Source organism: Pteronotus mesoamericanus, unplaced genomic scaffold, assembly GCF_021234165.1.
Source record: "Pteronotus mesoamericanus isolate MK-2021 breed Mesoamerican mustached bat unplaced genomic scaffold, CSHL_Meso_final contig_163, whole genome shotgun sequence".
NCBI classification, from domain to species: domain Eukaryota; kingdom Metazoa; phylum Chordata; class Mammalia; order Chiroptera; family Mormoopidae; genus Pteronotus; species Pteronotus mesoamericanus.
This window is the reverse complement of record NW_026555064.1, coordinates 3,570,197-3,586,729: the sequence shown is the minus strand read 5'-3', so window position 1 is coordinate 3,586,729 and position 16,533 is coordinate 3,570,197. Positions and strand designations below refer to the sequence as shown.

Genomic DNA, 16,533 nt, shown 5'->3' with positions numbered 1-16,533 from the left:
GGGGCAGGAATATATGTTACTACTGTAAACATGTGCATAAAGAAACCAAAAAAGGAAACACAAAAAAAAAAACAACAGTTTCCTGTAAGGGCAAGGACGAAGAAGTCATCCAGCAATAAGTTAAAAGGGGTCTTTTCACTATGTGTGTTCTTGTGATTTTTTTTTATTTTAAATTATCTATAGAACACACTTATTACATAAAAAATTAAGTTAAAAATATTTAATGTCTTCTATATAGAAGTTTTAGATTATGCTGACATTATGTGCTACTTCTGAGGCAGCGCAAAAAGTTGAGTACCAAGAAGGTATTCTTATGGAAAACCTACATTTTCGGTAAAAGAAATGAAAAAAGGAAAGATGAAACTACAAAGAGAACCATGAGAAGTAAAAAGCTAATCAAAAAACACTGGATAAGAAAGTCAAGCCAAAAAAAAAAGTAAAGAAAATCAAAATATTATTAAAATTTTTATTTTTAACTTTTTAAAAATCAAAAAGGAGAGGGCTGGTCACCAATGTCAAATGATGCAGAGATCAAGGGAGATGAGTCATGAAAAAGAGCCACTGGAGAGTACAATTAGATCATCACTGATATTCAAGAGAACATTTCAAAGTTATTTGTTCTAGGATTGAGGATGAAAAGGAAAGAAGAGAAGGCAGGCAGCAAGACGCTGAGAAGTAAAGGGGGGTGAGAAAGTAAACACCATTCTAGTAAAAAGTCTGACAGAATGAAAAAGCAAAGAGACAATGGAAGCTTGGGAAGTCTACCAGCATTTAACAAGGTTACCCAGCTTCAATATATGATAATTAGAGGAACAGAAATATATCAACACTAAAAGGCTAAAACGTACTTCCAGAGAGAGCACTCAAAAGGGAGGCAAAAATAACTCCCAACATATTAAAATAATATATACCTTGTTAAAGGAAACCACAGAGGGCAGTTATGATTATAAGATAGCAAATGACATCAAGTAAAAATAAGACCTTTCGATCAAAACTACTCTTAACAGTAAGCTGCCTATTTCATACTTAATGAAGGCCTGGAACTGAAAGTTCGTGGTATTCTGGAAACAGGTATCAAGGCAGATCTCACAAGTAACAGAGGCGCATCATCTAAGGATCTTTTTCACATTAAGAATCCTATTAGAAAGAAAACACTAAAAGGTAATTGAATTTCCCTCAGTTATCTTCATCTCTGTCAGCTCCTGCTACAATAACTTACTCTCCAGAGCAGAGATAACTCAATTCTGTCCAGCAAGCATATGTTATGAATCTCCAAAGCAAACTTGTCTAAATCACTCTGGTCTTCTATCAAGGTTGGCTGTGGATATGAACTCTGACAGAAGGCAAACAAATGTATTTTTATCTTTTCAATAATTCATTTCTTCATGCTTTGATGGAAGAAATCATGAGAAAAATATATGAACTGCAATTATATTTTAAAGTCATCTGAAATTAAATGTTTCTAAATGAAACAATTTTTAAAAGACAGTATTAGTATATAGCAGAATTGGTAAACAACCTGAAGTTTCCCTTTCTTTATATAGTTTTATCTAATAGTTCAAGAAAACAATACTAACCATATGCTACTTATAATGATCTCAAAAATACTATTTGAACTATCTAATCCTTGAACAGCTTTTAGTAAAATATATTTTAGAAAATACAATACTAGAAAATTCATTTTCAAAAAATGTATCTATGAATAACTTAAATAATAGGTCTTACAAGAAAATGCATTGCCTGTCTGTATTCCAAATGAGCAGTTTAAAACAGAAATGAAGGGGAAAACTAAAAGTAAAGGACAGTAGTATCAGAATTTCTGTGTTTCTTGATTTGTTACAATCTACAAAACACCAAAATTATTCAAAACATAAAACTAATCTAAATTCAAATAATTAATGAACATACCATTCTTCTGAAAAGCTTTAAATTTCTCAAATGAAGATGTTGACTTGGCTATGCTAGCCACAAAAATAATAACAATCACTAATACAGTTTGCAATGCATTTGCAAGATTATAAAATTTTACTCTCCATAATACATCTTTAATTAAGGTTTTATTATATCCATTTATAAAAAGGAAACCAAGAGAAGGTCATTAAATTTTTCCTAAGTCTTTCCAACTGATAAATAGTGGAGCCTAAAATCAGAACACATTGTCTAGCTCTGTGTTCCTGCTATAATTCTGATAACACAGTTTCAAACTTATGTTACCCTTCAACACCAGAGAGAAGCTCAAACGATGTAGCCAACAATGCTCCTTGCGATTTGTTAATGTAAAGTGTGCTAACCTGTGTTCTATAGCTTAAACTACCTACTCCTTCATTTAAAGCACAATCAGCACTTTTTGGATTGGGGAACTCAAATCTGTAATTTGAGAGTCACCAATCACGGATCGCAAATCTGAAACAATATTATAAACTATTACTCTTGCTGGTCATAGGGTAGAAAATAGTTCTGCCATGGCCTTTCTCACATAATTTAATTAATCCTTTCTATTTCCACAGAGAACCAGCACTCCCACTTTTAATGAGAGAAAGAATCCAAATGTGTAAACTGTAATTAGCATTCATTTACTGAACAATTATTTACTGAGCACCTACTATGTGTAAAGCAATGCACCAGGCACTACGGATATGTGATAAAAAGACACCAGAAAAGGAATAGCAAAGTGGTTAGTAAAGGGAAAATAGGATTCCAATAAAAGTCAAGGCAGGAAAGGGTAGTCAACAGCACTAGATACTGAGACAAGTTTATTAAATTGAAAACAAAGAGAGATGAACACTGGGCTTGGTTATATTGAGGTCACTGGTGATCTCAAGAAGTTTCGCAGGGGAGTGAGTGGTAGTGGATTACCAGCCTGACTGCCATGAAGCCAAAGTGCCCTGAAGAAGCTCAGAGGGAAGGGAAAGAATGCACAAGTGTGGAAAACTAATGTAAACACTGCCTACTATAATTATGGAAAAATAGGAGGCAGGAGAGTGGAATCCAAAGAAGACGTTCTGAGTTTGTTTTTTGCTTATTTAAAGATAAAATATATTATAACATGTTCCTGTGCTTTCCCACTAGAAAAGGAAGACTGATTCAAGAAAGAGAGGCAAATGAATAAATAGTCTTGAGAGGTGCAAGCAGGGAAGGGCTCTAAGAAAACAACCAATCAGATTGGCTGCTCTCTAATGGGACAGAAAAAAACCAATATATATTGATTAATTTGGAGATAGTTTCAGCATTCATTGCATCTGATGAGATCTACTTTTTTTAAAGATTTTATTTATTTTTAGAGAGAGCGGAAGGGAGGGAAAAAGAGGAGAGAAACATCGACGTGCAAGTCGGTTGCCTCTCGTGTGCCCCCCAACTGGGGACCTGGCCTGCCATGTGCCCTGACAGGAATCCAACTGCGACCTTTCATCTTGAGGGGCACCCAACCCACGGAGCCATGCCAGTCAAGGCTGATGAGATTTACTTTTGTTACAAATATGAGTTAACAGCTCCATGTTGCAGTATGAGTAGAGTGAAGCATTTGGTTTTCTTTGGGGGTGAGGGGAGCATGAATTAAATAATTTATTTGGGTTATGGGAATTCAAGCCTCCCAGAGAAACTTCGTAGGATGATTGGGCGTTACTAAACACCTAATAAAGTTTAAGTGCATATATGGAATGTTAAATAAATTAGTTCAACTGGATGCCTGGCAAAGAATTCAGTTAACACTCCATGGTTAAGACAGCTTGGTACTATTATTATCCTCTACATATGTGACTCAAGCACAGTGACACTACAATTACAACTATCAGCTAATAACATTGAAATATAACTCTTATATCAAGATATATCTTATCTAGGCATTAAATCTATATTACCAAATTGCTACCAAATATGTCTCTCCTCAGTGCCCCAAAAGTCAAACCCTCAGTGTGTTGCAAACTATTCTCGACTTTCCCTCCAATATGGTTTTTCTCCTAATTTTCTAATCCAAGAGGATTATAGCATCTACCAGTTCAGGTAAAACAAACTAGTTTAAGTTTTTTGCAATATCCCATATACTCACCACATTCACGAACTCATTAAAATAATGAAGTGAAATTCACATAACATTAGCCACTTTAAAATTTAAATTACTGTGTGATAATCTTGGCCACATGTTTTATAGATATATCACATTAGTTTAAATAAACTAAACTTTGATAGACACATTTTATAACAAAAAGATTGCCATGAATTGTGTGCACCCATAAGTATACCACATTTACAAGACAGGGTCCAATGTCATACACAACATAATTTTTTAATGAACATTCTGTTTACAGCTGTAAGATTAAAAAATAAGGTTAAGATGTACACCTAATCAATGATGTCATGACATCCAAGGAAGCCCTACATAAATCAAAAGCAGAAGATGTCAAGGGGAGCCCACTCCAAAGAGAATCACGCAACGAACTGCGGCGCTGTGCACCTCAGATCTACCCTGTCATCAATCCCTTGATAATAAATGAAACAAGTCAGCTACTTTACAACCACAAATGGTATATTAAATACATGACAACATCTCTTTTTTTCAGGAGGAAGTAACTAGCAGTAGATAAAGTTCAGATATATTATTAAAGAATTCACAGCATAAATTCAAGGCTGAATATAGATAACCTTTAGAATATAAGCTGTCTAGGAAAATATATGCTTCATTCTGTGTAGAGTATTATTGAAGATTTAAGAGCAGTATTGTTAAAAATATATTAAACATGAACATGCTTCAATCAATTGGGCTTCACGGCATAAACAAAGGGAATTCTTTTCTCTGTAAAAATAAGACTAGTAAATTAAAAACATGTTTGCTATCTTCAAAGTGGCTCTCATGTGGAATAGTTGAACAAATCTATTTTCTCCATTAAAAACTTAGGTAACAATAAAATTTTTAGAAAAACTTGTTTTTATTTAGGTGTTTTATTATCATGCTTTATAATATTACAATATTATAAATCTCAAAGCAAGGTAAAGATCATGAAAAATTGTACTAGATAAACCATAAAATTAAATAGCTCAAAATAAAGCTACTGTATGCCAGAGATAAATCCTATTCACACATTTTATAGAAATCTAATGAATGTGAATCAACAGCATAGATTAGAAATTAAGAAATAAATTGCCTAGATCTGAATTCTATTTGTAACTCAGGGCTACTTCCTCCTAATGCTGTTTTCTAATTGATAAAATGAGAAGCAATGACATTAGTACCTCAAAGGTTTATTGTGAGGGTTAACTTAGTTAAAACATAAAAATTGCATGACAGCCCCTAACAGAATCTAAGGACTCACGCAACATTAGCTGCTGTTGTCCCCATCACACCTCAACTGAACAACAAACACATAAACTGTTTGGTTCAAATCGGTTTAATCTCTTGCATAACACAGTGTTTTAAAAGTATTTTTCCTCTTTTCAATTCTTGGTTATAAAATTCTCACATATGCCTCAGTTCCCTTTTTACATTTTTCCAATTATTTTTCTGAAATATTTACTACATCATCTTTCATCCTATATCCTTACTCCATCTGAAGTATTTTTTTATATGCTGTCTTTATATTATTAATTAGTACTGTTTATCTGGAAAGGCAAATATTACTGCCTCAACAATCTTTTTTCATAAATCTTAGTGCTATATAAAAGCACTTATTTCCAGATATTAACTGAATATTTGTAAAAGGGATAATTAAATTCCAATTTACTCCACTGTTATTCTAATAGAATGGTATGCTAATGGTATTGTAGTAAATGTATGTATTAATTTGAAAACAGTGTAACATTTCTGTGATATTAAAATTTTCTCTTTTTGAAGACAAAGAATGTTATGGAGACAATTATGAAATATGAATAGGATCAGTAGATTAAATAATAACACCAGCCAGGGCTCAGTGGATGGAGCACCAGCCTGCGAACCAAAGGGCTGCTGGTTCGATTCCCAGTCAGGACACCTGCCTGAGTTGTTGGCCAGGTCCTCAGTAGGGGACGCGCGAAAGGCAACCACACACTGATGTTTCTCTCTCTTTCCCCCCACCCCTCCCCCTAAAAATAAATAAAACCTTTAAAAATATAATAAATAAATAAATAAATAAATAAAACAGCAAATTCTCACTAAAACAATCAGAGATAAAAGTTATTAGGACTTCAACTTACTCTCAAATTCAATAAAACAAAAAACGAGGGATAGACATAAAGGTGATAATACAATCACAGAATCTAGAATGGTGAACAGAAGTTTTTGCATTGGTCTTGTAACTTTACTGTTAAGTCTCAAATTATGTCAAAATAAAACTGATTCATTCTCATTCTCTCTCTCTCTCTCTCTCTCTCTCTCTCTCTCTCTCTCTCTTTCCTCCTTTCACTCCCGGCCTCCTCTCCTTTCCTCTCTCACGCAAACACATACACAATGAACATAGTACACTGTCCAGCATGGAATGATTCTCCAGCAGTTTATATTGTTTTGTATTAATAAGATTTTATAGTTCTGTTCCAAATACTACCAGTGCATTTCTTACAGAATTTAACTCCAAATATTTTTGTCTTCTCTATAAAAAGACTCTATTTCTGTTTCTATTCTTACCTGGCTACTGCATGCTAGTCAAAGAAAAGTTATTAATTTTTTCCATATTCATTTTGTATCTAGTAATCTTACCAAAGTCCCTACTAATTCCAGTAGAAAAATGTTCAAGAATCTCTTAGATTTTCCTAGATCAGTGGTTGTCAACCATGTGCCATGGGAATTTTTAAAACATGGAATACCTAACTATTAAGTCAGGGACATTGACCTCTTTTCCCTTAGACTGTCAAGTTCAAAAAAAAAAAAAGACAACAGCCAACACAACAAAATCCATCCAGTATGAATGAATCATAATTATACCTGTATTTTTGTCAGATCAGCAAAAAATATATTTTTTGGTGTGCCGCAGAATCTTAGTAATTAGTTTATGTGCGCCATGAGATGAAAACATTGAAAATCATTGTACTAGATCATAGCATTAACAATCTAAACGTAATGTTATTTCTTCTAACATGTAAGAAAGTACCCATAATGGTGCTTTTTATTTTTTTCCAATTCTTAGCAAATATTCTTATCAAACTTCTAGTTCACCTTAGTTTCCTCTATGAATTAACATTTGTTGCACATGTTCAGGTGCAACTACTGAGATAAGCAGTGGTCCCAGGAGGGGTTTGCCACTTAGTCCCCCTGAGAGGACCCAAGGAGAAAGCTACATGCTCCCCCATTTCCTCTACTACAGACATTAGTATGTTCTCAAACCACAAGGTACAGAAACATCATGCCTGTGTTCAGCTTCTCTCTAGAAACCTGTAAGATCTTACCTCTTCCATAGGGGTCTTCAATTCTAGTTAACTAGCTCTGTCTTGTCCAGAGAGGACAAAAGTCCTTCACCAGTTTACTTTATTGTAAAACTATCAGATTCAATGCCCAGCTTATCTGGCTAAAATCAGGTCACATACACAGAAGCTGCTGCAAGTAACTTGCAGAGGAACTGGAGTAGAGGGCTACAGAGACTTGTACTATCTTCCCAGGTTCTCTCACAAGGGTTAAGTCTTAATTTCTGGATGACATGTTTGATCACGCAATACTGCCATTTTACCTAGGCAGTGCTAATTTCCTCACAGCAACCGTATGTTTAACCTACCTCAAATTCCGCGTGTCTGTGAATATCCTCTGCTCGCTGCCTGCTCAGGATAAATTCAGCTTCGTTTGCTACTCTTACTAGATGATCCTTCATTGTTTGGCTCAGCAACCTATAAAGAAATGAATATTATCAAGTAAATATGAGGCCTGCCCGGAAAAAGTCCAGCCATTATTAATATAACGAGAACAGTTTGTGTGACATGGGTGTAACCGGCCAGCCAAGGAGCATGGACCGGAATGCACATGGATGAATAATGACAACTTCACTGTACTAGTCAGCAGGGGCAGTAGATGTGCTGAGTGAGCACGTGTACTGTGTGGCTGTCACATTCAAAATGACTGAGCAAGTAGAGCAATGAATCTGCATCAAATTTTACATTAAGCTTGAACATTCCTCCACAGAAACTATTCAGATAATTCAGAAGGCTGCAGCTATGGGCAACCAGTGATTGGCAGCTTCATCACAACAACACACCTGCTCATGCATCACCTCTTGTGCAGAGGTTTTGGTGAAATATCAAGTCACCCAGGTGACTCAGCCCCCTACAGCCCAGATTGGCACCCTGCGACTTCAGGCTTTTCCCAAAACTAAAATCATCTTTGAAAGGGAAGCATTTTCAGACTGACCATGAGATTCAGGAAAACACGATGGGCAGCTGAAGGTAACTGGGAGAACTGCGTGAGGTCCCAAGGTGCCTACTCTGAAGGGGACTAGGGCATCACTGAACTATGTACAATGTTTCTTACATCTTCTATCTTCTTCAATAATGACTCTAGTTTTCATATTGCATGGCTGGATACCTTCTGGACAGACCTCTCTATGTATACACATATACCATATATGATTATTCACTTTGATTGGGAAGGGAAGAATGTTTTCTCTCTTCTCTGACATCGCACCCAATGAAGTATCATTACTTCACGCTAAATAACTAAAGAATTTAACAGCAAAAAAGATATCTTTCCTGCAAGAGCAGATTAGCTTTTATGAAACTATGTAACAAAAGCAACTAAAAATTCTTAATTAGATTTGTTTCAATCTTTTTAAAGACACTGTAGAGTTTCCACAGCAGCCAGGATTTAAGGAGCCAAGATCCTAGAGAAGAAAGCCTGCCTGGCTTTCCCCCATTAAAGCCCTTGCTAGTCACAGGTGGGAAGAGAGAAGCTGAGCAGAACTGTGTTCAGCCTTTCAGAGCTACAGACAAAAAAGTTGAATTTTATAACCTGCCAAGGTAGATGGGTCCTAGTAGATTACCCAGGCCTACAGAAGAAACCCAGATATACTTTAGGAAAGAAGAAATAGACCAGGCCTCAAAAATACTATTAAAATAAATCTCAAACAACATTATGGTGATTTATATCCAGTTTACTAACTAAACAAAAAAGTTTAAAAAAATTTCAGAATCTCACAGAGTGAGGTGAAAAGAACCCAGAAACTAGTGCACAAGGGCCACAGTAAAAGCCCAGGTTTTTGTAAGGCCTCCTGAGGGCTCCATGCTCGGAGTAAGCAAACCGAAAATCAGACAAACTCTCACGAAGAGTTTTTGAGCTCCAGTTTTGATTCAATCAGCTCAGTCCTAAATTAACATAATCAGCACCTAGTTTCACTGCTAATCAGAAATCAAAAGAAAATCCTCCCAAGAGCAAGATATCATCATCCAGAGACTTACATTTACCCTTCCAATTTTAAAAACACTTCCCAATGTCTAATCACAAATTAACAGACATAACACCAAATGAATAAAAACCAAAAAGAAACCAACTCACAGAAAATCAAGACGATAAAGTTTCATATCTGAATACTGTAAAATTAATGTAGTTTTGGTTACGATTCTATAAAATCTTTTTCCTAGAACAGATTCTATAAAAAAAAGAAATCCAGTAAAGATTTTAAACTGTACTGAACAAAACATGAAATTAGTAGCACAATTATTGTTTATGAAACTCAACAAAAGAAGAACCACTTAACTGAAAGATGGGTCAGTGACAACTACACAGAAGCATGGTAAGAAAAATGAAGAAAATTTGACAAAAACCTAAAACATATACAAGAAATCGTAGAAAGGCCTAATGTGTGTATATGGAGTAAAGAGAGTAGACTATTTAGAGGTAATTAGAAAAGGGCACTAACTGAAGAGAACTGAGAGAAAAAGAGCAATATTTTTTCAAAACTAGGGGAAAAAAACACTGGGCCATGTGTTCGAGTATGAGACTCCAAGCAGGATAAAATGACATTGAGTCATATCATGATGAAACCATCAAATGAAAAACATCTTAATAGCAGCTTGGGGGGAGGGGGGAGTGCAACACGTAAGGACACCTTTTTGTCTTCAAAAGAACAATAATAAGACTGATAGAAGGCAAATAAGAGTGCAATGGCCTCTTCAAAGTAAACAAAAAGAGCAGCTAACTAAGAATTCCATACCCAGAAAGTATTTCCCAATTACAAAAGTGAAGGTATCCAGAATATACCACTGAGAAGTCCTTTTCTGAACTCTCCTTATCTGCCAAAAAGCAAAGTCTCCCAAAAAAAGACTTCTTTGATATCTTTTTCTTTCTTCATCATCATCTGGATGATGATATCTTGCTCTTATCTATTCAACTGTCATAAATCCTCTCCACTGAAGTTTCCCAACCAAGGAAGACCGACTCTGTTACCTGGAAACTACCAGTCAACATCTGCTTAAGAAATTTCCAAAGGGAAGAGGAAGGGGAAGGGAAGGCAGAAATTTCAGGAAGGAAGGGAGGAAGGGGGGAGAGAGAGAGAGAAAGAAAGAAGGAAAGAGAGAGAGAAGAAAAAAGAAAAGGAAAGAAAAGAAAGAAATTAACTTCTGGAAGGGAGGAAGGGAAGAGAGAAAGGGGGGAGAGAGAGAGGGAGAGAGAGAGAGAGAGAGAGAGAAAGAAAGAAAGAAAGAAAGAAAGAAAGAAAGAAAGAAGGAAGGAAGGAAGGAAGAAAGAAAGGAAGGAAGAAAGAAAGAAAGAAAGAAAGAGAAAGAAAGAAAGAAGAAAGGAAAGGAAAAGAAAAGAAAAGAAAAGAAAAGAAAAGAAAAGAAAAGAAAAGAAAGAAAAAGAAATTTCCAAAAGGGATACTGTCACTAAATTGTGTCTCCCACCTATTCTCCTATGGATCCATTTATCTTTCCTAAAAGTCATTTGTTTTCCCATAAATGCCCTGCTGCCTTCTCCCTCCCCACCATTAGGATGGTACAAACCTTCAAATCTGAAACTCTGCCTTGAGCCACACATTTCTGGTAAGTCCCTTCAACATACATGAATTTTTAAAAAGTCTATCTTTTAACTTGCCTATCTGTCTTTTGACAGTTTGATTCACAGGTCCTCAACCCAAGAACCTAAGAAGGTAGAGAGAAATTTTTCCTCTCAGGCAAAAGCATAATGGACATTTAATCACCACCAAAAAGAATTTGTCAATAGATAACCCACATTACAAGGGCGTCTCTGGACAGGAGGAAAATGGTATCACACTAATGAAAAACAAAACAAAGCAATGGGAAATGTAAACATCCACGTAAATCTGAAAGAATGGTGACAATAATGACTTCTAACATTCAAAAATATAATCTTAAATTTTTTAACAATAGCACTCAAGACAATAGAAATAAAGGAAATTAGTGATATACGTTCTTTTATTGTCCACAAATTGGGGAAAGAACCAATTTATATAAGATGTTAACAACTCTAATATTCACACTGCAATCTCCAGACAACTATTAGAAGTATCTAAAATAATGTATAAACAATAAGGGAGTAAGAAAAAATTGTATAATCAAAATATTTAGCTCAAAAGGAGAAAACAAAAAAGAAAAGAGGAACATGCAAAAAGCAGAACAAATACATAAAGGGCACAAATAATGTGTGGCCTCCCAAGAAGAAAAATTCATTGGAAATGAACTCCAAGAAGGGATTTATCTGCTGAGGTGGAATCCCCAAAGTCAACTAAGGATCAAAGTCTTATAAAGTAAGTCTAGCAGCCATGTATTGACAGGGGCTCCTCACGTATTCAGGATCCCGGGAGGCGGCTGGGGGAGAGAGATCTCCGGCTGAACGCCTGGCTTCTCCCATTTGCCCTGCTTTTTGACGCCATCTAAATCAACCACAGCAGGGAAGCTCTGGTTTTGTCTTTTTAAGAAAGCACTGAGACCTGCCCCTGTCCAATTAGAACTGCACAATTATATCCTCATTTGCATTTATACGGATCAATCAGAATTGTTCTATAACAACCAATCAGAACACAGGATTCCAACTAATCAGATCTTTATGATTAGAAACAATTAAGAAAAAAAGTACAAATTTGGAAACCTCATTTGCATAAAACCGGAACTTTTGGGAACCTGCCTGGGAACTGTCTCTAAAACCGCAGCCTCCCCTTTGTCTCACTGGAGCCCTAACACTGTCTGGAGCTGTAACAACACTGGCGCTGGAGCTCTATCACCAGCGGAGGCTGGAGCTCTCACACCGGAGGAGGAGCTGAAGCTCTCGCGCTGGCTGAGGCTGTAACACTGGAGCTGGAGCTCTCACACCGGCTGGAGCCCAGCAGAACTGTGTTGCCAGAGCAGAGCTGTGGCAGGGGAGCCACCTCACCCAAGCTGTTCCACAGTCACACGGTATAATAATTGAGCTCTGTCAGTAATGAGCTATCTCACAGCCATTCTGCTCCACAACTGTGCTGAAATCACAAGTGAGCTATTCTGCAGCCGAGCTGTTTCACAATTGAGCTGCTTGCACTGAATAAAGGCTCTCCCCTTGACTGCACCCCAAATTGGGAACTCCTGTTGACACTGAATTGGTGATGACAACCTTTGGTTGACATTACACCAGACAAAGGGATGATTCACAAAGGTGGGACAAAGAAGGCCAGTGGGAGATTTCATCACACTATTCATAATGACATGCAGTTTAAAATTTATGAATTGTATATATCTGGAATATTCCAGTTAATATTTTTGGACCATGGCTGACCACGGGTAACTGAAATAATGGAAAGCAAAACCACAGATAAAGAAGGACTGCTGTACTGTTATTAACATAAGAAAAATTGGCTCCAGGAAGCAAAATTAGAGAGAGATAAGCACTTCAAATAAGATAAATAAGGCAGAGACAAAGATATTCAGAATTTTGAGATTTTACATTTGCATGTTCCTAAGAAAATGGCTGACAGACAGGTATCAAAAATATAAAGCTACAGAGTATTTTTTAACAATGTGATGCAAACTTGATCTAATTGACTGACATAGATACGTGTATAGTACTACACCCACTAAGTGAAAAGTAAAATTCTTTTCAGGCAAACATGGAATATATATAGAAGAACAGGCAAAATGTGGGATAACTGAGAAATCTGTAATGAATTTCAAAGGAAATCATAAAAAATAGGTTCTGTGTCACAGGAAAACTAAACTAGAAAACAAAATAAGGAAACAGTATCTGTGCACAGAGATGCTAAAATGGCCGGGCCCCTCTCCCCCAGCTGCCTCCTATCTGCAAGCTTAATGCAACGTCTTACCTATGATTTTTGGGTAACATCAGAAGGGAGGTTTTTTCAATGCTATTAAACAGTACACATTCAGGCATTACAGACAAAAACAATCCCTAGTGCAGTTTTAAAACTGCTAATGAATAACTTCCTATGACTCGGCAGATAGAGAAGGCAAGGGCTTTCACAAGTGCACATGTGAAATACTGGTTTGTGCTTCTTAGTTTCTCTCTGGAGACCAAAAACCACATCGTGAATTTAACATCAATTTACTGCCTCACAGTACTCCCACACTAATTGAATTGATTAGTCAATGGCACAGCATTTTCCCAGTCCCCAAACAAGCAACCTCAAAGTTATTCTAGTCTTCTCCCTCTTCTCTACCACCTTCCTCCAGGCTTCTAATCAGTTGGCACACATGGTATTTCCTCTGTGATATTTCCAGATTTAATTTATGCTATTTCATGGCCAATGTCCTAAAACTCAAACCTTATTCATTTCATCCACACCATAACTGAAAAAGTCTTCTGAATACTTACGCTGATTTTTTAACGTCTTTCTCCACAATTCCCTGTCTGTCAAATACCAGTTGAACAGCTACTATGTTATTATAAAGAAAGCTAAATACAAGAGATGAGCTTTCCTTACAGTGTGGTTGGGGAGCATGAGATTACTATGAGGTCTGTTCAGCTTTAAACATTAATGTAAGTGATATAGTGGATACACCATAAGGTGACCTCCAATAAGACAAGATCTTGTATGATTCTACCCCATTGAGTTTGGCGTGGGCAGAATCTGGGGCTCACTTCTAGGAAAAGAACATATGAAGCCTGTCCAGAAGATATCCTGCCATATAATATGAAAATAAAGACATTATTGAAGAAGATACAAGAAACATTGTACATAGGACAATGACGCCTCAGTCCCCTTCAACGCAGGCACTTTAGGACCTCACACAGTTCTCCCAATAATCATCACAAGGTGCCCTGTCATATTTTCCTGAATCTCATGGACAGTCTGAAATCTCTTCCCTTTCAAAAGTGATTTTAGTTTTCAAAAAAGTCGTACGTCGCAGAGCACCCAATCTGGGTTGTAGCAGGGCTAAGTCACCTGGGTAATTTGACGTTTTGCCAAAAAACTCTGCAGAAGATGTGATACATGAGTGGGCACACTGTCGTGATAAAGCTGCCAGTAACTGGTTGCCCATCGCTTCAGCCTTCTGAATCATCCAAACAGTTTCCGTGGAAGAATGTTCAACCTTAATGCATAACTTGATGCAGATTCATTGCCCTACTCACTCAAGTCATTTTTTAATGCAACGGCCACACAGTACACATGCTCACTCAATACCGTCCACCAACCTCACTGACTAGTACAGTGAAGTCGTCATTAACGCAAGTGCATTCCAGTCCACTCTCTGTGGCTGCCAGGTTACCTCAATGTCATGCAAACCATTCCCATTACATTAACAATGGCTGGACTTCTTGCGGACAGACCTCGTATAGCAAAGGAGATGAGACCGTCGTTCCTTAATTAGGTTACTTTTGACAGAAAGGTGATGTGTTATAAGGCTCTGCCTTAGCAGACTGAAGAGATTCTCCTGCCAGCCTTGAAAAGGTAAGCTGCCATGTTGTGAGAGAGCCATGTGACAAGGAGCTAAAGACAGTTTCTAGGAGCTGAGATCAAACCCCGGTGACAGCCAACAAGAAAATGGGGACCTCAGCCCTGCAATTGGATTCTGCCAGTAACCAGCCATATGAGATTAGAAGACAACGCCAAACTCAAGAGAGGAACACAGTTTGGCCAACACCTTTATTGCACACTTGTGAAATCCTAAGTAGAGGATCGGCTGAGCTATACCCAGACACCTGATGCACAGGCACTGCAAGGGAGTGAATGCGTGTTGTTTTAAGCCGCCACGTCTGTGGTAATGTGTTATGCACCAACAGATAAGTGATACAAGTATAACTATAACATAAAAATACATGTGCTATCCAAAGTTCTGTAGAAGCAAAGATCATTACAAGCTCCTCAAGATGAAAAAACCCCAGTAGAAAAGGAAATGTCACTGCAGACAATACTTGGAACTAAGTTACGAAAGGGGAAAAAATGTGTTGTATTTTGAAGAGAGCCAAACGCCCTGTCCTACCATTTAATTTTCAAGATGGACATTTACTAAGCAGATAGATTAATCAATGGATCAACAGACAAATACTACTCAGTCTTGATGTTTTGTCCTTTTCTTTGCTGCTTTAGTATAAAAGTAATATAGGTGGTAAAGAAAATCATGCAATACTTTAATAATGAAGCAATAATTGAAAGCTACCAACCCCCACTCCATTTTTAAAAATCAGCCATCACCATTAACAGTTTATGTTCCTGTCTCTACAGTTTTCTAAACTTACACCAACAGATATGGTATCCGTGTACATATATAAACACACAATAATTATGTATATATGTGTGTATATATGTATGTCCTTGTATGTAAAAATACACATATACATAATTATTGTATGTATATATGTATATGCTTGTATGTAAAAATAGTTTTAACACTTGTATTAATGCATTTGTATAGTGTGAATGAGTCATACTACACAAACCTGTTCATTTACTTAATGTTGCACCACTATCATACAGAGGATTTCCGTGGCTGGAATGGGCCATAATTTATTAAACTAATCCCTTATTCAGAGATCATTCATTTTTCCTTCTCAACCCTGGCTAATAAAAATCATTGCTATTTATCCAGTTACTGAAGCTAGAAATGAATCATATTTGACTCTTCCTTCTTCGACATCTAGCAGACTAAGTGCTGTCCATCCCACCGCTGCAGTAACTCTGAAAGCTGCTGCTATCCTCTTGCCCAGCGCCCTCAGTATCATGGCTTCAGTTACTGCGTTAGCCTCCAATCAAACTTCTTTCCGATAGTCTCGTTAGTCTAGCCAGTGCTCCACAGGGTCAGTTTCCTAAAATGAAAATCTTATCACCATTGTATACTTTTTAAAAAGTTAACTACCTTCCCATGATCTACAGAAGCACGTGAACAATTCTGGCTGGCTCAGAAACCAGGCTCTTTTTGCCACTCCTGTACACTCTAAGGCTGCTTTCTCAAACGTTGCACTCTACTCTTGCACCTCTTTGCATCTGTTCCTACTAGTCTCTCAGCCAGGAATGACCTCATTTCTAATTCCATCTTGCCTATCTTATTTATCCTTCAAAGCAAAACTCAAAAGTCAACTAAGTAAAACCTTTTCTGATCCTACATCTGTTTCCCTCTGCAAAACTAATCTCCTACCAAGGTGCATGTGCCTTTTTTGTGGTACTTATTACATTGTATCATTCTGTATGACACCATGTCAATTATGTA

At 36.9% G+C, this 16,533-nt stretch overlaps 1 protein-coding gene across 2 annotated transcripts in view; it reads right to left on the bottom strand.

Moving 5' to 3' along the window:
* Positions 1-16,533, bottom strand: part of LRBA (LPS responsive beige-like anchor protein) — a 520,386-nt gene that overhangs the window by 317,468 nt on the left and 186,385 nt on the right. For both annotated transcript variants that reach the window (XM_054562615.1, XM_054562626.1), the window contains exon 36: positions 7,671-7,779. In XM_054562615.1, coding sequence (XP_054418590.1) covers positions 7,671-7,779 — 109 coding nt within the window. The remainder of the gene's footprint in view (positions 1-7,670; positions 7,780-16,533) is intronic.